At 48.7% G+C, this 17954-nt stretch overlaps 4 protein-coding genes across 10 annotated transcripts; 2 read left to right on the top strand and 2 right to left on the bottom strand.

Annotated features, from left to right (window-relative positions):
• Positions 1-162: 162 nt before the first annotated feature.
• LOC147190425 (palmitoyltransferase ZDHHC18-B-like) lies at positions 163-4257 on the bottom strand. The gene is made up of 9 exons (XM_086136904.1): positions 3213-4257; positions 2969-3129; positions 2409-2558; positions 2102-2239; positions 1972-2023; positions 1790-1892; positions 1270-1382; positions 1096-1195; positions 163-702 (listed from the first exon to the last, which is right to left on the bottom strand). Exons 1-9 carry the CDS (start codon positions 3467-3469, stop codon positions 415-417), a joined length of 1362 nt encoding a protein of 453 aa, XP_085993030.1. The 5' UTR covers positions 3470-4257; the 3' UTR covers positions 163-414.
• A 1161-nt stretch (positions 4258-5418) lies between these two features.
• On the top strand, positions 5419-8372 carry LOC147190426 (uncharacterized). 6 transcript variants are annotated; one of them, XM_086136897.1, is made up of 3 exons: positions 5419-6298; positions 6391-6537; positions 7214-8372. In XM_086136897.1, the coding sequence occupies exons 1-3, from the start codon at positions 5419-5421 to the stop codon at positions 7309-7311; spliced, it is 1125 nt and encodes a 374-aa protein (XP_085993023.1). In that variant the 3' UTR covers positions 7312-8372. The 6 variants fall into 6 exon arrangements, with proteins under 6 accessions (XP_085993023.1, XP_085993021.1, XP_085993025.1 ...); XM_086136895.1 differs by having other exon boundaries at positions 8136-8372; XM_086136899.1 differs by having other exon boundaries at positions 6451-6537.
• A 250-nt stretch (positions 8373-8622) lies between these two features.
• kifap3a (kinesin-associated protein 3a) lies at positions 8623-11485 on the bottom strand. Its single transcript, XM_086136892.1, has one exon. The coding sequence runs from the start codon at positions 11470-11472 to the stop codon at positions 9055-9057; it is 2418 nt and encodes an 805-aa protein (XP_085993018.1). The 5' UTR covers positions 11473-11485; the 3' UTR covers positions 8623-9054.
• Positions 11486-11625: 140 nt separating this feature from the next.
• On the top strand, positions 11626-14536 carry nudc (nudC nuclear distribution protein). 2 transcript variants are annotated; one of them, XM_086137606.1, is made up of 9 exons: positions 11626-11806; positions 12170-12247; positions 12325-12537; positions 12628-12705; positions 13002-13112; positions 13184-13378; positions 13453-13536; positions 14108-14226; positions 14290-14536. In XM_086137606.1, exons 1-9 carry the CDS (start codon positions 11732-11734, stop codon positions 14339-14341), a joined length of 1005 nt encoding a protein of 334 aa, XP_085993732.1. In that variant the 5' UTR covers positions 11626-11731; the 3' UTR covers positions 14342-14536. The 2 variants fall into 2 exon arrangements, with proteins under 2 accessions (XP_085993732.1, XP_085993733.1); XM_086137607.1 differs by having other exon boundaries at positions 12631-12705.
• The last annotated feature ends 3418 nt before the right edge of the window (positions 14537-17954 follow it).

Raw genomic sequence — 17954 nt, forward strand, 5'->3', positions numbered from 1 at the left:
AAACATGACATATGTTCTTCCATATATGACTTGCCAGCCAGCTTGGTGCAAATTGGCCAAAAAGAGAGATAAAGTTGTCTTCATTGAGAGTAAACATTCCAGTGGACAACTACACGATATTAATGGATAAAAGCTCAATATGAGGGCAAAACAAGATGCGTATTGGCGTTTCCTTTGACACAAATCAAACCTTTATCCAGTTTCAACAGTCCGAACAGATCTAGAAAAGAATCAGCACATGGACCCAAGTTTTTAGTGCATCATTTCACCAATAAAAATGGGACATCTACAACAACAAATAGTTTGAAAATAAATGAGTAAAAAGTGCACCTTTCCCAAACTTTCCCTGAAAAGGTTGATCAAAATATATCAAATAAGTGCCATCAGGGTGAAAGGGGTAAAGAACCGTCACTTTTATGGCTCCTCCTTTTGGCCGTGGCGTGAAGCCTGGACATCAGAGGCAACTTTGGCCATGCGCTTTTTTGTTTTCTTGGCTTTTGTCTCAGCGGGGAGCATATGAGAGGCATCGCTAGGCAGTGGGCCGGCGCTCCGGTGCGCTTCGCAGTGTGAGGAGACGTCCGGGGTGGGCTCGGCATTCGCCGCCGGGCCTCTGGCCAACTGCGACTTCCCCTGAAGACACGGAGCAGACAGCACCAGTGTGTGAATGCTGGACTCCGGCAGACCTTTGCTTTCATGCTTGGGCTGAGGACACACCACAAAAGGTGGGGTACATCTAAAAACGACTTTTTAATTGCTCGTATACAACTTGTTAGTCTCCGTATCAACTGTAAAAATAAACAACCGGGGGGAGAGGGCTAAATGTTTCCATTAAGAGCTGTGGCATAATCGGATTAATTGGATTACCTACCCCACATCCTGTTTCTAATGTACCGTCAAACAAATATGCACATCTGCTGCATGAAAACGCCCAACAATTATTCATCAGCTCTGTATGTTGCATATGGCGCACACACACACACACAGTTAGACTAAATCATAGACTCTAGATGTCATTCCAGTGTGTCAAGGAAGCCACCCACCCCAATTATTTTTTTTTTTTTTTTTTTTAAGCGTCCCAAAGGAAAGCCAACCTACCACATTTATCCAGCTTGAGTCGGCTGTGGCAGGCATTTCGATGTCTGCATCTGCCTGAAGGTGTTCATTTGGGGAGAGGAGGCCTCGTCTGTTGATCAAACTGCGGAAGAAAAAAAATGTTTTAAAGTGAGCAGACATGTTCCCGTAAATAAGTGACAATGAAATGAGTCTTACCTGGGTGGCATGGGTCCGCAGAGTACAGAGCAACAGTTGATGAACAGGTTTCTGTGACTGTAGGGGTTGGCGAGGTCCTGTGCACCGCTCTTCCCTGACCAAGTACCTTTAATCTGCGAATGGAAAAACCTCCATTAGCCCTTTTATTAACCCCCAAGGCATCGCAGGGACATTTTGTGCCAATCTGCTCTTTATTTTCAACTCATATTGGGTAAAAAAACTAAATTGTCGTGTTCCTTGAATTCACCCAAAAAGACAAACCTATACACACAAACGCACGTACACACAATTTTATTTTTCAATTGCTCTTAGTGATGAAAATGTCTCATTCAAAATGATAGAAAATACTTTTTTTGATTGCTTATTTACCGTTGAAACAAATACAATTTGATTTTTCATATTTGTTCATTGTTGGGAAAAGTGAGGGCGGATATTTCAATGACATTTTAAGGTTTTCAAATAGATGACTTGACAGATCTCATTGAATACAGGTCCGCAATAAGACGACAGCGTTACTCACGTCTTCGTTTGTGGTGAGGTTGGTTGCGATGAGGTACGTATGGAAGCCTGAGAGACCCAAGATGCACCAGACTGAGAAGAAACAAACCACCAGCTCCACGGCAGTGCATAGTCGAGTCAAGAAGACCAAATGCAGGTGAAAGTGAAAGACAACAAATGTCATTTCCAAAAGGTAAAGGATATCTGCCAGGACTCTCTTGGAGGACAAGAACTAGGCTTTTCTCATTCTGAGTCCCTGAAAGGAAAAGACATCAATGGTACCATCACTACCGTACTTCCGATCCCTATCGCTGACATCCTTTATTTCGCTTACTCATTGTGAGATGTATAGCCACACACCCAAAGATGAACGCCGTCAGAAAAGAGAGTGACACGATGAAGGCATAGAAGAAACGGTAGTTTCGTTTGCCCACGCAGTTGCCCACCCAGGGGCAGTGATGATCAAATCTTTCTGAAGGACAAAACCAAACACAAAATACAGTACAGACAGTGACAAGAGTTATTCAATATAAAATTGGAAGTCTTTGGAACATGTTTTTTAAGGAAAAAAAGTCATTGTCATTTGGATCCTGAGGCAAAAATAACGCCACGCATCTCCTGTCGAGCGAGGAAAAGCTCACCCACGCAGTTGTCGCACAGGCCGCAGTGGGAAGTGCGAGGAGGACGGAACATCTTGCAGGTAAAGCAGTACTTGAGCTTGACCACCTGCTGGTTGATGAGCACCTCCTTCGTGCGCGGCGGGGGTCGGTAGCTCGCGCTGCCGGTGTTGTCTGGGAAGACAAAAAAAAAAGTTTGGGCCACATTTTTTTCTCCTTAAGATTCAATCAATATCGGCGTGCGTCCCGTCGGGGAAGTATAACACTGATATATGGATAAATTGTACACAAACCCATTCTCAGCTCCTCACGCAGAGGATAAAGAATCTATGCCAGCGAGTATTGTTATGGGTTTACGCGTCTTGCGCCACTGTTCTGGTTCACACATTCGTTGTTTATTACGACACTCTGACTCTGGGCTATTTGTTAGCCCATCATTGGCGTTTTGCATTGTTTGTTTGCATTAAGCAAAACGGAGGGATGCCAAAGCACCATATTTCTCTCAGCCAAGGCTTGAATGCCATCTCAAAGCACCTCGGAGGATTTCATTACGTGTTTCCGCAAAAAACTGAGAATATGGCTACCGATCTGCTTCTCGATGTCAATCGCCTCGTCCGTCGCCGCTCGAGGCAGGATGCCGGGGTCTGAGAAGGTGGTCTGAAGCAGCGTGACCAGCACAAATACAAAGAGGACTCCTCCCACGGCGGGTATGTAGCATGTCAGGTGCTTGACCAGGAAAGGACAGCTAGAGTACAAGAGAAACAGCCTGGTTTGCTATGTGAGGTATACGATGCGCAATACAAAAATATAAGACAGCCATGAACTCACTCGAATATAAAGAATAATCCACTGGTGACAAAGATGAGGCCTAGGGTTAGGGGCAGCATACCGCTCTGACTGGCCGTTATGAGACGTCCATCGCAGAAGAAGCGGTTCTTTCCAGGTAAGACCTCCCACCTCCTCCGAGGTTTTCTCAGGGGTTGAGGTTGGGGATGGGGTCTGGGTTGGGGGTGGTGACCCGAAGAGGTGGGCGTGGGAGTCCCAGGTGTCCTCGGGTCAATTTGCTGGTAGTCACCTTTATTCATGACAGGATGTGCTCTGCTACTCTTAGCACGACTTTGCCGAACGAACCAGTGGCGTCATCACGTTTGGGATCAACAGTCACGCTCACACGAGGCACTATGAATAGCCAGCTACAAAGAAGACGAAAACGCCATCCGCGGATTTACATTCGTTATTTTCCATAGCGGACTGGTAGTTATACATGTCCCCTTTGATTCAAATGCAAAAGTGGCGTCCGTTGAAAGGCTTCCCCACCGAGCATCCTTAGCATGTTAGCCATTAATCGCTCACACAAATCGACCTATATTACTAAATAGAAGCTCCGGAAAGGAGCTCAAGCCAAGGAGAAAGACGTCTCTCACCGAAGTCTTCGGCTTTCGTCCTGAATGAATTAAACTGCTTTAATGTTTACTCATCAGTGCATGCCTGTCAACCAGAAGAAACAACATTTCCGGATTGTCAACTTCGAAATAAAAGCCTTTTATACTTGGGCTGTGATTGAAGTGTCCCCGTTGAAAAATAACTGTAAATTAACAATATCAAATATATTATTATTTTTGTAGCAATACATTTAACCAAGAACGGGGCATAAAGAAAAATCTGAAAAAATCCGCTTCCTGCTACATTCCTGTACGTCAAGTTAGCCGTTACCACCAAGGAATTTCGCTGATAGTAGTACCAAAATAAAAGCAAACCGCCGAAGACAACTCCGTGATTGGTTGTGTGTCTCAGCGAATACAAACAAGTTTAACCGATTTCAGCTATTCTATCATCATTGCCGGGCCATTACGCGATGACGTGAGTCACCGCGAGTCTTTATTCACATTTAATTTGAACCCCATGAAGTCCCGGAAGTCCTACCCCATTACCTGTTTCTACTTCCCACCTTGACGTTCAGGTGCACTGTCGAACTGTCCAAAACTTACTTCCCGAAGGACGACCGCAACAAAGTTTGTCGTCTCGGGATGCATTAACAAGACATGGTGAATGAAAGGGGAAGACTGCAGCGATCGTTTACGAATTGCTACGTGGAGGAACCGTGAATTGTAAGTCGTATTTAATGAGATACTCGTCAGTGCTGTAATGGAGGAAAAAGAGTGACGTCGCCCCCGTGGAAGTTGCATTTATTATGATACGCCGACGGGAATGTGGCCTATTGACTTTTTCCTCCCTCGGGTACTACAAATATAGTTAACTCTGACGAATATGCGTACTTGCTCATTTAGTAAGAAATAACTCGTTGCGGGCGAAGCAATGGATCCGTTCTGTTGACGTAAAGAACTGTGTTGATTGATTAGTCATGTCTTGAAAAACAACATAACGTCAGCCATGACGCTTTCCTCCTCCATGTTCCCATTTAAAACGAAAACAAAAGTAAATACGTTCTATCCATCCATTTTCTGCACCGGTTATCCTTGCTAGTATAATGGTAATGATTGGATTGAATTATCTGATTGTCCCTGACTTCAGATCATGAGATTGGATCGCGACAACTAAGAAAAAAATAAATAAAAACCTTTTTTTAGAATAATAGAATAATTTACCCTGTTATGAAGATGTGTGTGTGGTGGGCGGGGTCGCACCGAGTGTCATTTCTGTTGATTTAATTTCTGGGTTAGATTTTAGTGTGGTCATTTAAGGCAGGATATTTACAGTAAATTTACTGTCATTTGGTGGGATTATTATTTTGTGCTTTACCACTATAGGTTTGGATTTGGTGCACACTTTTTTTTTCTTCTTCTGAATTAATGGCCAAGATGTCCATTTTAGCAGATATTCAATCTCAAGTCACTCAAAACAATGTGATCAGCTCATCCCTGGGCTCTCTTTGTCGTGGGTTTTTGAGATCTGGAATTTATCCCCAGCGATGAACAGCGGTTCGCCATACAAGGCCATCAAAAGCAATTTTCCATGAAGTCCCTTTGTAACTAACCTCTCTGTATTTGTGTCCAGACCCCGGAGTCCGTAAGCCATGTCCGTCGGCAGTGCAGGCAGCGCGAGAGAAAGCCCGAGGCCCGGCAGCCGCAACCGAGGACCGAGCCAAAGCAGTCATCGGGGGTCTTCGTCCTACAAGGAGCGCTGCGTGGACCCCTCCGAGCCAGAGCCGGAATCCCCTCCGAAAGACTCCAACGGGAAGGAGAGTGACACCTTCCTGCCTTCGTCAGCTGAACTCCCGCCTGCCACGCGAACCTGCAATCCCTGCGCTTCTCCGAGGGCCTGCGGGACTTTAATGTGCAGCGTCCTGACGTGCGGCCTGTACAGAGTGTGCCTGCGAGCCCCGTGCCTGGCACCCATCCAGAGCGTCCCGGAGGAGCCGGAAAAAGTGAGCCTCCGCGCAGAGAATCCGGCAGACCGCCTAGAGGAGGAGGAAGACGATGCCGACTGGCTGGGGGACGTCCGCATCGCCGGAGTCAAAGTGGACAGCCCGAGGCATTATATCGATGACGACCCGATGACCTACGTGCCTCAGATGCAGCCCTGCCACCCGTCCTTGGACGAGGTCATACGGCTGGATGACTGGGAGGACGGCGAGGAGAACGTGGACTCGCTGATCACCAAGAAGTTGCTGGAGCTCTACACCGAGTACCAGATCGAGGAGTTGGCCCGCTGCACCACCGACTCGGTGTTCCTGCGCAAGAGCAAGGCCATCAACCAGCTCATCAACTCGCTGGCCGAGGAGCACCAGATGGACGAGCAGGAGGCCGAGTGTCGGCTGGTGCGCGGCATCATCCGCATCAGCACGCGCCGCAGCAAGAAGAAGCGTCCGGTGGCCTCGCGCCGGGAGAGGACGCTGTCGGACAGCGGCAACGAGACCATGAGGGAGAGCGCCTCTTTTGCCTTCAGCAACAACAGTAAGTTCCACTCGTACCGCTTGAAGGTGTTCCGTGACCTGCGCTCTTTGGTGCGTCATCATGCAAAAGCATTTTGTTCATGGCCGCCCAAGGTGAGGATGGAGTGACTTTCCCACCTTACGATTGTCTCTCCTCTCCCCCTCCATTCAAAGACGACTACAAATCCAATCCCAACATCCAAATATCAGAATTGACCTCCTCTGACAAGTGTGCCCGCGACATTTGGAGGAACACTGGTGGTGAGAATTGTCCGTTATTTATTATCCGAGTTCTTTTTTTTTCTTAACTCTTAAAGGGGGCGTACTCTGTAAAATGTAGGTTGTAATTGCGTGTATATAAATAGTTACGTTTCTGGAGTGCCATCGAGCGTGAAATGAAACACCAGAGTCCATTTTTTGCGATCCGCTTTTTTCTTTGCACGGGGGCGTGTTCTTATGTAACAGCGGGGCTAATTTCCATGAGACCGCCTCAACACCGAGTTCTTCCACCCATCACTTGGTAGCGAGGCTGGGTGAAGATCTGCCATTTTCAAGCATCAGTCAGACCAAAGTGTTAACGGTGTTCATGTCACTCCGATATGAATGAACATTTGTGTTGAGGCCACTGCATGCGCCACATGCACAGATCCCCGACACTATTTGCGAAGAGTCATTTGGTAACTGGATTTTCACTGGATGAGGCAAATGAAATGCATGCTCCGAGAACTCCAATTACGGTAGAATCCTTATTGACATTGCGCAGCTCATAACGACATTTTGCCTCGTTGGAAGCTGGCGTCGTCAGGCAACGAAAGCCATCCTGGACATTTGCCGCGCAGTAAAGCATCATCATCTCTTGGCGCCGGGCCCCGTGAACCGGCAAGACGGCGAGCAAGACGACATCCCCCGTCCGTAACCTTGTGTTGTGTTTGCGCAGGTCGCGCGTCCAGCTCGACGTCAACCAGCTACACGCCCTCCCACGCCGAGACCAACTCCTCGGGCGTCCCGCTCATTCGCACGTCGGTTAGAACATGAATCTGTCCGCAAATTACAGGGGGTCCTCGATTCACGGGCGAGTTCCGCTGCTGCGGTGACATCCGAATTTGCCCGTAAGTCGCCGTAGTCCAAGTCATTACAATCGGTATTGGAGGAAAAACGTCGTGAAATATCAAACAATCTGATGTGGTCACTGAGCATTATTCTCACGCCGCCACACAAACAAGCTCATGGTTTGCGACCTTTCAACTCTGCACCGTCGTGAACCGAGGACCGCCCATACACGTTCCCCCGCGACTCATTCAAGGAGCTAGAATTGGGTGCAGACGACACGTCAGCTCAGGGCTCCCCGCTTTTAGATTTAATCTACGTTTGTGCGTACCCGATTTATTCTTGGAATTGAACGCCACGTTGCCAGCAGCTCACCGTATTTTATTTCCAACATCCATTCTGTCCTCCATCTAATTTACATCTCGTCTTGTGGCTGCTACACTCGCGTGGAGAATGTATGGCCATGAAGGGAGTTGCCCGCTGCATGCTAATCATCCTCACAAGTTGAAACGAAGCAAGCTTTTCCAGGTGCATTTGTGGCCCCGTGAGTTAACGACGCTGTCCTAAACATGCAAACGTAACTCGTCACCGTTAGTTTCTCACGCGAATAGCTTGTGAGAAGTTGGGGGAAGTCATTCACCTGCATCTGTGCGCGCGCTTATCTGGTGCTTACTTTGGACTTGTGCGCCTCGGGTTTTGCTTTCAATCAATGATGCGTGTGTGCGTATGTATATGTGTGTACATACATATATATATATATACAAAAAAAAATCCTCGTCTCACCCCTCGGGTGGTGTCCGTCCCTCATTCAGCTCGGGTCCTCTACCAGAGGCCAGGAAGCTTGAGGGTTCTGCGCAGTATCCTTGCTGTTCCCAGCACTGCACATTTCTGGACTGAGATGTCCGATGTTGTTCCCGGGATCTGTGGAAGCGGAGATGGGCGAGATGCGATATATATATATGCATGCAGATCACACTCTATGTTTTATAACTGTTTTTTTTTTAAACATCATAATTAAGTGGTTTGGAAATAAATCCAGTGGCTACATATCTTGTCTTTCGTCTACTTGTATTTAGTCATCTTGATGTGTCTCGACCTATGCTGTCAGGTTAAGTGCCCGTATTTTAAAATGCCTGAGCACGTCTTCCGTTTTGTGAGTGGCCACATTATTACAATTTCAAAAAAAAAAAACAGCCGTGTAGTTATTTGTACTTCCTCAACGTGGTTTCTGCCTTGGGTAAACCGAGACGTCAAACTGCACGCATCACAAAAATATTACAACGGGAATTAGAAACACACTTGGATGATTATTTTCTTTAATGGGCTCGCTATTGAGTCACGACGAAAGGCATCCGGCATGCTAATCGACAGGTGAGAGAATAAATACAAGCTAATGATGGCCGACCAAGTACAGAAAGCCCACCGCGATATTTTGGTAAAGGACATTGACAAACCGAGACTGAGGTTTGACACAAAAGTGCAACTATTCCAATGGCGATGAAGCCGCACGGCCCCCCATTTCGGACGCTGTACGACAGACGAGGAACGGGAGCGCGCGCATCTACCGGAGACATCGGCCAAATCGCCAGGTGTTTTGCGTAGCCGGGCGTTGCTTAAATTTCCTCGACGCTTCACCGCGTTGCAAACATTGACCGCATTAAACATTTGAAACGGTCTCGACGGCTTGGAGACCGGTGACGGGATTTGAGTATTTCTCCGCAGACCGCCACCCTAAATCGCCGGCTCGCTATTGACGCTGGCAAGGTTCCACGTCAACTGGGAGGAGGCGGCGTAGTTGAAAAGCTGTTCATCCGGCCGAAAGCCGTAAGCGCTGACCGGACGGTCCGCGGGACCGTGACCCGGCGCGGCAAAGTCGTCGCAAACGCTTCCCGGGTAGGAGGGGCCCAGCTCTCCGTTCTTGAAGTTGGCGTAGAACTCGGGGCTGACGGCGCCGTCCGTTGAGAGGATCCCGTCGGCGCTGTATAAGAAATCGGGTCTCTCCAGAACGTCTCTGTTCTCGGTGAAGGGGTCTCCGTCGTCCCCGTAGAGTAAGGACTCTCCGGTCTCATCCAGCTGCCGGTTCTCCACCATCTCGAGCCACTGGCAATTGTACCAGCGGAACTTTTCATTCTGTATGCGCTTGCCCCACTCGTCATCGTACTCGGCGATGATGTCCAGCGTGTTGTCGCAGACTTTGCGGATCTCCGCGTTGCTGTCGTGCATCAGGTCGATCAGGTAGGTGGGGGCCTGCGTGTCTTTGATGATGACGTCTCGGGTGGCTTTGTGGAAGACCATTTGATAGAAAACGTAGACGATTTGGCAGACGAACTCATCATCCTCCTGCTGGGCGTTGAGCAGCTCGATGAGAGCGGGAATGATGCCCGACTTGGCCAGCATGGCCGCGCAGGAGTCGTCCATGGAGACGGTGCCGATCAAGATGACCACCTCCAGAATTAAATCGTCCTCGGCGGCACCCGGTTTGAGTCGCTCTTTCAGGTAGGGCACCAAGTGGTACTCTTTGAGAACCAGCGCCCAGTCCAGGTCGGGAATGGTCAGATTCGCGAGCGTGCCGAGGCACTCGATGACGTATTCTTCGGCTTTTTCCGCGTCGATCTGAGCCGCCAAGTCTCCGACGTGGTCCAGGAACAAGCTCTTGGTGGGGCCGGCGTGCTGGGAAATATTCCTGATCATCTTCATCAGCAGAACGTCTTTCAGTTTCACCGAGCGCTTCATCAGCATCTTCAGACCGTTGCCCTCGCACATGACTTGGGCGTTGAGCTTATTCGCCGCCAGGTTGATGCACAGCGAGACGAGTTCAAAGTCCATCTTTTGATCTCCGAAGTCGTAAATCATCTTCATGAGCTGCGGGATGCAGTCCGTGGTGGAAAACGCCGACTTGAACCGGTCCTCCATGCTGACGTGGTAGAGGACGCACATGGCGAGCTGCCGCTGGGCCTCGTCGGCCAGCAGCGAGGAGAGTTTGCCGACGAGTCCGGCCTGGACCATTTGGCTGCGCAGAGCGCTGTCAAAGGAGAGGTTGAGCAGCAGGCGTAAGGTGGTGCTCAGCAGGTCTTCGTGCTCACACGGAAGCAGCGGGGCCAGCTTCTCGACGGCAAGCGCTTCGGCCATGTCGTTCTTGTTTTCCAAGAAGATGGAAAGCTTCTTGAGGAAGGAGACCGCGACCAAAAGCAGCTCTTCGTCCTTCCTGTCCAGAATCTTCACGAGCATGCTCACTATGTTCTTGTTCCTCATCTTGAGTTCCGTGTGCGTGTCCTCGGCGAGGTTCAGCAACAGACACAGGGAAACTCTGAGAAGCTGCTCCTGCTTGGCCAGAAGGCTTTGGTACTTTTTCAGGGACTTCTCGTGCTCCTTTCTCAGACTCGGGTTCTCCGAGAATTCCTCGTAGGCCTTCCTCTTCCTTTGGAGCTCGTCTTGCCACAGGTCGTACCTCTTGAGCTCGTGTTCAATGATGCTCATGCACAGGGCCCCGATCTTGAAATGTGTGACCAGTCCGTGAAACTGTGAAAAGCTTGAGAAGCAGAAGAAAATGCAAATGATGGTGGTCGCCAGGTCCACGCTTTGCTTCCAGTCCTCCCTCAGGACCCGAGCCAGTGCGGCCAAAGCCATCTCGTTCTGTTTGAGTTCCTCCAAGTTGTCTGGGTTGCGGGCCAGCTGGAAGATCAGCGTGGCCCCCCTGATCTTTTCCTGCATGTCCTCGTACAGCAGCTCTAAATACTCATCGATGTTGTTGATGTTCACCTCCTCGTTGAGCTCGACGCCGGCGTAAGGTGCGAAGTCTCCGGGGGAGCTCTGTTTTTTCTCCCGGTCGTCATTTGACGCTCTGCGGGTCTGAAGGTAGAACAACAGTTGCTCGACCTCATTCAGCTTCGACGGGTGAATCAAATGACATTCTTCCACCACCTTCCGAGCCAACGCCGAGGTATCGGTGTTCGGATTCAGGCTTCGCAGGCGAATGATTTTCTGACACTCTTTGCGACCTCCGACCATTGCATCGCCCTGCTCTCCGAGTATCGTCGCCTCTACTTCATACTGGACCACGATGGCCTTCTCCGTGGGGTGGACATCGAGGGTACATCCCTTCACTTTCCTTTTAAGATACCGCGAATCTCCGTCTTGCGAAGCGTCCATTTTTCCTCCGCTTGGATTTCTCTAGAAAGAATTCACCCGGCCCTGACGTCACTTCCGTGCCAACCCAAGCCCTCGCTCTATTGGTCGTTTCCGCCTTCCACGAAAACCCCTTCCTCTGATTGGGTTTCCGCCTCAGAGGCGGGCCTTGTTTCCAGGAAGCGAGTCGGGCAACATTACCGGGCCTGCCTCGTTTGATGCTGTTTTGCAGTTGAGGCTTCCAGCTTTGAGTTTTCCCCACGCTGTTCCATTTTGAAGAATTATGGGCGACGACGAGGACAAGTATGACGGGATGCTGATGGTTATGGCGCAGCAGCACGAAGGGGGCGTGCACGAGGTATTGAATTGGAAGCTTTGTGACTCTGGCTAACGGTGACGCTAATGCGGGCGGCCGGTAGCGAGGCGTCGCACGCCGCCTTTCGAAGCACATTTTTTTGTTGTCATTACGACAGTATATTTCATGAAACCGTTTGCACTAATGTCGTGCGTAGCTTATTTAATAAAGTGGTTTCATGTGTTTTCTTTGTGTAATTGAGAATGAAAATGAATTGAACGTGCCTGGTATTAAACACTTGTCAGCCATTTTGTTCATCTCGATACGACAGATGTGTCAGTTGCTAAGCTTATGAAAGTTCTGGAGGGGAGGAAATGCTTGACGTCAAGTCATTATCGTTTTAACAATGTCTTCTTTTGTCTCCAGTTAGTAAACACATTTTTCAGTTTCCTGCGGCGCAAGACTGACTTTTTCACCGGCGGTGATGCAGGTGGCGCGGAAAAGGTGAGAATGGTTCACAATGGCTGTCTGACGTGTCGCTAACGTGTCTTCTTCTTGTAACTGTGGGTGCGTTTTCATAGCTTGTCAAGGATGCGTTCGCCCACCACAGCAAGATGGCAAAGGAAGCCCAGCGGGAAAAGCAGAAGAAGCACGAGAAGGAAAAGAAGGAGAAAGCCAAACGGGCCGCCCAGCTCGCCGAGGAGGAAGAGCGCAAGAGGAAAAGCCAGGACGCCCCCAGGATTCAGGAGCTGACGGACGAGGAAGCGGAGAAACTTCAGACGGAACTCGACAAAGTACCGTGATTTTTCCTGTCCTCTTTGGTCATGCGAATTTCGCCCCAATTTTCCCATGATGAGTTTCACCACCGTGCGCATGTCTTACAGAAGAACAAAGACGTGACAAAGGAGAAGGAAACCGAAAAGGAAGAGAAGCCAGTGGACAAAGGAGACAAAGATAAGGGGGTGAGGATATGAACATGCACATCCACTTGCCATTACGGAATGAAGACTTATTTCCAAAGAATGCTCAGCCCAATGAGTATCCTCACATATCAGACATTGTGGTGATATCTCCCAGGTTTTATTCCTTGAATAAGCTGGGGGGGGGGGGGTTCAGTTGATTTTTACAGGTTGCAGCATACGTTAGTTAAGGATACATAAACACACTGGTTAATTTGACCCATAACATTGGTGGGGGGGGGGGGTGTAATGCAACTCCGTTAGATTGTGCTGACTTGTTACTTGTTTTGCGTGTCCAGTCTGACTCTGAGGAAGAGGACGAGAAGGACAAAGATAAACTGAAGCCGAATGCAGGGAACGGCGCCGACCTACCCAGCTACAAGTGGAGTCAGACGCTGTCCGAATTGGACGTGAGTATCTCTCGAGTTGGAGGTAGTCACTCGGGGCGCGTTGATCCGAGCTCGTGTTCTGCCGGCCGCAGCTGACGGTGCCGTTCGAGGTGAAGTTCCGCATCAAGGGCCGAGACGTGGTGGTGGACATCCAGCGGCGCTCGCTCAAGGTGGGCCTGAAAGGGCAGCCGCCAGTCGTGGAGGGGCAGCTCTTCAACGAGGTGAAGGTGGAGGAAAGCTCTTGGCTGTTAGATGACGGCAAGGTGGTGGTGGTCCACTTGGAGAAGGTCGGGCTGTCTTTCTACCGTCATTGTGAAGGAGCACAAACAACGGCCAAACGCATTATTGTCTTGAATTACAGATCAACAAAATGGAGTGGTGGAGCAAGGTCGTTGACACGGATCCGGAAATAAACACCAAAAAGATCTGCCCAGAGAACTCCAAGGTGACATCAGTTTGCAACATTTCTTTCTCAAACTGCTCGCACTGTCCAAGGACCGTTGGGAGGGCTTCTCTCGAAATCTGGGGAAAATGTGTCATATTCAGCCAAAAATATATTTAAATCGTACACAAATGAAGTCATTGAATATTATTTTAAGCGCGTAGTCTCCTGATTATCCCACCCATAATTGAGTAATTGGGAGAGAAGTCATTTTGCGCTTTAAAACTTTTTGTCCACTTGGTGGCACTGCTATCACAGGCTACCGCTTGTGACTTCAGCGCACGTGGCTTGAAAAGGCAGGACAAATATTTGATTGCATTTGCGACGAGAATCTCATCAGATCAATCAATTTAAAAAAAAAATTGACGTTTTGACACCATTTTCCAAGAAAAAAATGGAAGCACGTAAAGTTTTTTTTTTTTAATCATATTTTCCCGGGAAACAAAATCTTTTACCATAAACAGTGAGAATGATCCAAAATTAGGTGAGGTCATTTCAAGGAAAAAGCCTCCATTTTAAAACGATGAAGTCATAATATCCCAAATTAAAACCTGTGCATTTGCCTGTCGAGCAGTTGTCCGACCTGGACGGCGAAACACGCGGCATGGTGGAGAAGATGATGTACGACCAGCGGCAGAAGTCCATGGGCCTGCCCACGTCCGAAGAGCAGAAGAAGCAGGACATCCTGAAAAAGTATGCTCGTTCTTCATCAAACTTCCTCTAGGAGGCAGCCCTAACTGCCGCTCTTGCCCGCAGGTTCATGGAGCAGCATCCCGAGATGGACTTCTCCAAAGCCAAATTCAGCTGAGATCTGCATATGTGCATGTATGTCTGTTTGCCTGTCTCTGTCTGTGTGTGTGTGTGTGTGTGTCCTCCGTGATGCCTGGCTGCACATCAACTGGTTATGTGATTCAGTCACGTCCAGGTATCAAGAAGTCATTCTCCTGTATGTGTGGTGTGAAATGTTTTTTTTTTTTTAAATAAATGAAAGCCTTGAAGTTAACTATTTCTTCTCAAGTCTTGTTATTGAGTTAGAATCACCACAGTAGGGCACCAGTTTCCCCTTAAACATGAAACTTTTTTGACTGTGGTTGAGCAACCTACAGAAAATGGAAGTCAAAGAAAAAGAACATTAAACCTACGTATGCGGGTAGAGCATTTCCCGAAACCAAATGTATTTTTTTTTTTTTTTACCACCGGCCCTGGGTTCAATATAACACGTATAATCTGGCCTGCATTTCTTAACGCAAGTAAAACCTCAGAGAAACTAAATAATAGAAATAACATGAAACCCCGCCTTTTTTTTTTAAGCATTTACTTTTTTAAACAGCTTAACTATGCCATTCTTTTCCCCTTTTGATCAGCTAATAACACAGCATCGACGTGGCTGTCCTTTCCCGAAGACATCGCATACAAACAAGAGCACGCTTTCCTCCTTTCTCATGTGAACGCCATCATTGACACGCGGTTCCCAACCCGCCGTGTTTCTCCCAGCGAGTTAAAAGTCTTGTTTCGCACTCTTGCGCACGCTATCATGCGGCACTGCTAAAATGCCGCTCTCGCCTCCGCGGCAGTTTGCCGAACGGTCGCTGCGAGGGGCCGACACGCGTTAGCTTCTGCCGGCTAGCAAGTGTTTGTCGTGTGTGGAATTGCGCGTGTGGCTACGGAACACGCCTCGGGCCTCCTTGTTACTTTGGCGATTTGACGGCTGGTGGCGGACCGAAGGCCGCAGTGCTGCTGGACGTTGCGTCGGCAGGGATGGCAATTTTCCGCGGATACGCGGAAATCCGCCGTTTTATTTCTTAAATTGATCATTTGAAAATGAGAAAATTTTAGGCGGGGTCAGGTACCTGATCGTCGAGTTTTCACGAGCTCTCCCGATCAGTCTTTCCATCTTCCGATTGTAAACAGCCCCGCGATTGGACGTGTATGATGTCTTACTCGTTGCGATTGGTCGCCCCGTCCAGGCCACGCCCCTTTGCGCTTTTTTCATCACCGGCCATTGCCATCCCTGTCCTTTGGCAATTTGACGGCTCGTGGTGGACCGAAGGCCGCGGTGCTGCTGGACATTGCGTCGGTCCTGAAATAAAACGGAGTCAAAGTGAACAACGATTCTTAAGCCGAATAAAAACACCATTTAAACCATTGAATAATTAAACTAATTGAACACTTGAAAATGTAATAAATGCCATCGTATCGTTGACACTTGAGAAAGGAATCTTTTTATATTAATTGAAAAACACATATTAATAATGACGTTAATAAATAGAAAAAAAATACCCAAAAGTGAACTAAAATGGAAAACAAACGAGTGAGTCTTTACAAAGAGAATCGGACCATCGCGGTGTTATTTCACTCTGCTTCAATCTCAATTGGAAAAAAAACAAACAAAACACTGATCTTTCACAAAGTGTAAAGCATCTCTGTTTTGAAGAAAGAAATCATTTGGAACATTTCTCTAAGAGGCAAGTGTGCCAAATGTTTTGTCCGGTCCACAAGGTGGACAAAGGGCACAATGCAAGGCACTGGGGGTCACGTGACACAAATTCTGCAATAGCATCGCCATATTAATATCATCCGCAACGGTCACGAGTAGCCACGGTGGCAGTGGTGGAGCAGGGGCCCGATGGTGGGAAGGAATGGGGAGGCCAGGGGGGGGGGGGGGGGGGGGGGGCTCTTTGAGGGCACGGAGGAGGTCTCTCTCGGTCCACTCAGCTGAGAGCAATGTCTCACCAAGGTAGCAGAATTTGTTCATTAACGAACACACACAGACATCAGAGGGACTGGCCCGAAGAGGTTCTGCAAACACCCCCCCCCCCCCCACCACCACCACCCCTTCCCCGCACCCACCCTTCCTCAGACTATTCCAGACTCCACGACTGGACACTCGTAAATCTCCCGCTGTGGCACCAGGGCAGCGTGACCCGCCGCCATATTGAAAATGCTGTCGTCGACCATGTCACATCTTGGTTTTGGAACGTTATTAATTTCTAAAGTCAGGAATGAAATATTTTATTTGTTGAACCACTCCTTACAGTCGTATATACAAATAAAGTTATCACGTTGAAATGAATTTATGTGAAAACAAAAAAAATCCATCCATTTGATGAACACAAGGTTTTTTCTACACAACGGATGGTTGCGGTATCGGATTGTGACTCGGATTGCACTTGGGCGCAAAACAATGTGATCGGGGCGTCCCCGAATTGTGACTATTACGTCATCTCCATAACTGTGTCCAAATATCCGTCGCTTGCAGAGTTCAAACAACTACGACAGCAACTCTGTTAGCTTTGCTAGCCCGTTCATGCCATCTTTGATCGCATGCTAGCGTAAAGCTCTGAGATTTTGGAAAGCTAACGTGATGCGGTGCCAAAAATGGCCATGTTTTTTTTTGCCAAATAATTGAGGGTTTGTTTTTTTTCCCCCTCTTCTTCCAGTGATCCATGACCGAAGGCCAGCGTTCTTGGCATGTGCTTCTATTGGGCCTCCAACACGTGGGTGTCAGGCACACTCTGCCAAAGCGTATATTTGCAACACATGCACACTTCCAAGTCAAACTCCCGATGGACAATTAGGGAAGACCAACGCAGGTCCGAGGAGATAGGCCAATGGTTTTTAAGTCGTTATTGATGGATTGATTTTGTCAGGACAAAGGCTTCGATTCAAACACACACAAACGCAGCTCGGACTTAACTGCAGACGGAGGTTTACAACGCCGGCCTGAGCAAAGAGCGACGGCAAACATCCTCCCCGCAAAGTCAAGACGAGCGCTCTTCAACATCAACGCGCCAAATGAAGAGAAATGAAATCCAAGCGTGTCAATTGTGTTCTGAAAGGGAGGGACAGCGCATCCGCTTTTGTTTGCCGCGGAAGACTTCTCAAGTTATTCCGTACCTACGCCTTGGGATATGTTGGCTGTGGTTTGGTAAGAACTGCTTGTCGGCAAGGTGTTCATCGGCCTTTGAGGGTGAGAAATACAAAGTTGCGCTCGGTTTCGGCACCGAGGTCACCAAAACAATCGTCCGGTGCAGTTGGGTTGGGTTCGCTGCGCGAGGCTACGCGCTCTACGCTACGTGCCATGCTCCTCGCTCACCCCCCCCCCCCCACCTTTCCCCTGCCAGCTGCAGGTCACATTGCTGCTTCGCTTCTGTTTGCCCGCGGCCCCGTGACCCTGCGGCCTTCATTTGCACCTGAGTGAGGACCGCTCCATCATTTGCCCCCGCCGCAATCTTGCTCCGAGGACCCGACGCTCGCATCGCACCGGTGACATTCGGTCATCTTGCTTCATCATTTCACTCTCGTAGCTTCAGGCAAAGGACGCGTTTTGACACCAAGTAGCTTGACAAAAATTGTAGGAGATCGTCTTGGTGGCCATTTCACAAACGTTCTTTCAACTTCAACAAAAGGGTGTCTGGGCA

This window comes from Hippocampus guttulatus, chromosome 18 (genome assembly GCF_054856545.1).
Source record: "Hippocampus guttulatus isolate MCC_2025c chromosome 18, RoL_Hgut_1.0, whole genome shotgun sequence".
Taxonomy (NCBI): Eukaryota; Metazoa; Chordata; class Actinopteri; order Syngnathiformes; family Syngnathidae; genus Hippocampus; species Hippocampus guttulatus.

Coding starts and splice junctions, on each gene's coding strand:
- LOC147190425 (XM_086136904.1), bottom strand. CDS start 3,469: ATGAATAAAGGTGACTACCAGCAAATTGACCCGAGGACACCTGGGACT. Junction 2,240..2,408: donor CCTGTGCGACAACTGCGTGG/GTGAGCTTTTCC, acceptor TTTGTCCTTCAG/AAAGATTTGATCATCACTGC. Junction 1,893..1,971: donor CTCCAAGAGAGTCCTGGCAG/ATATCCTTTACC, acceptor TCGACTATGCAC/TGCCGTGGAGCTGGTGGTTT.
- LOC147190426 (XM_086136895.1), top strand. CDS start 5,419: ATGTCCGTCGGCAGTGCAGGCAGCGCGAGAGAAAGCCCGAGGCCCGGC. Junction 6,299..6,390: donor TTTTGCCTTCAGCAACAACA/GTAAGTTCCACT, acceptor TGGCCGCCCAAG/GTGAGGATGGAGTGACTTTC. Junction 6,538..8,135: donor CATTTGGAGGAACACTGGTG/GTGAGAATTGTC, acceptor TCCCTCATTCAG/CTCGGGTCCTCTACCAGAGG.
- kifap3a (XM_086136892.1), bottom strand. CDS start 11,472: ATGGACGCTTCGCAAGACGGAGATTCGCGGTATCTTAAAAGGAAAGTG.
- nudc (XM_086137606.1), top strand. CDS start 11,732: ATGGGCGACGACGAGGACAAGTATGACGGGATGCTGATGGTTATGGCG. Junction 12,706..13,001: donor AAGGAGACAAAGATAAGGGG/GTGAGGATATGA, acceptor TTGCGTGTCCAG/TCTGACTCTGAGGAAGAGGA. Junction 13,537..14,107: donor TCTGCCCAGAGAACTCCAAG/GTGACATCAGTT, acceptor CCTGTCGAGCAG/TTGTCCGACCTGGACGGCGA.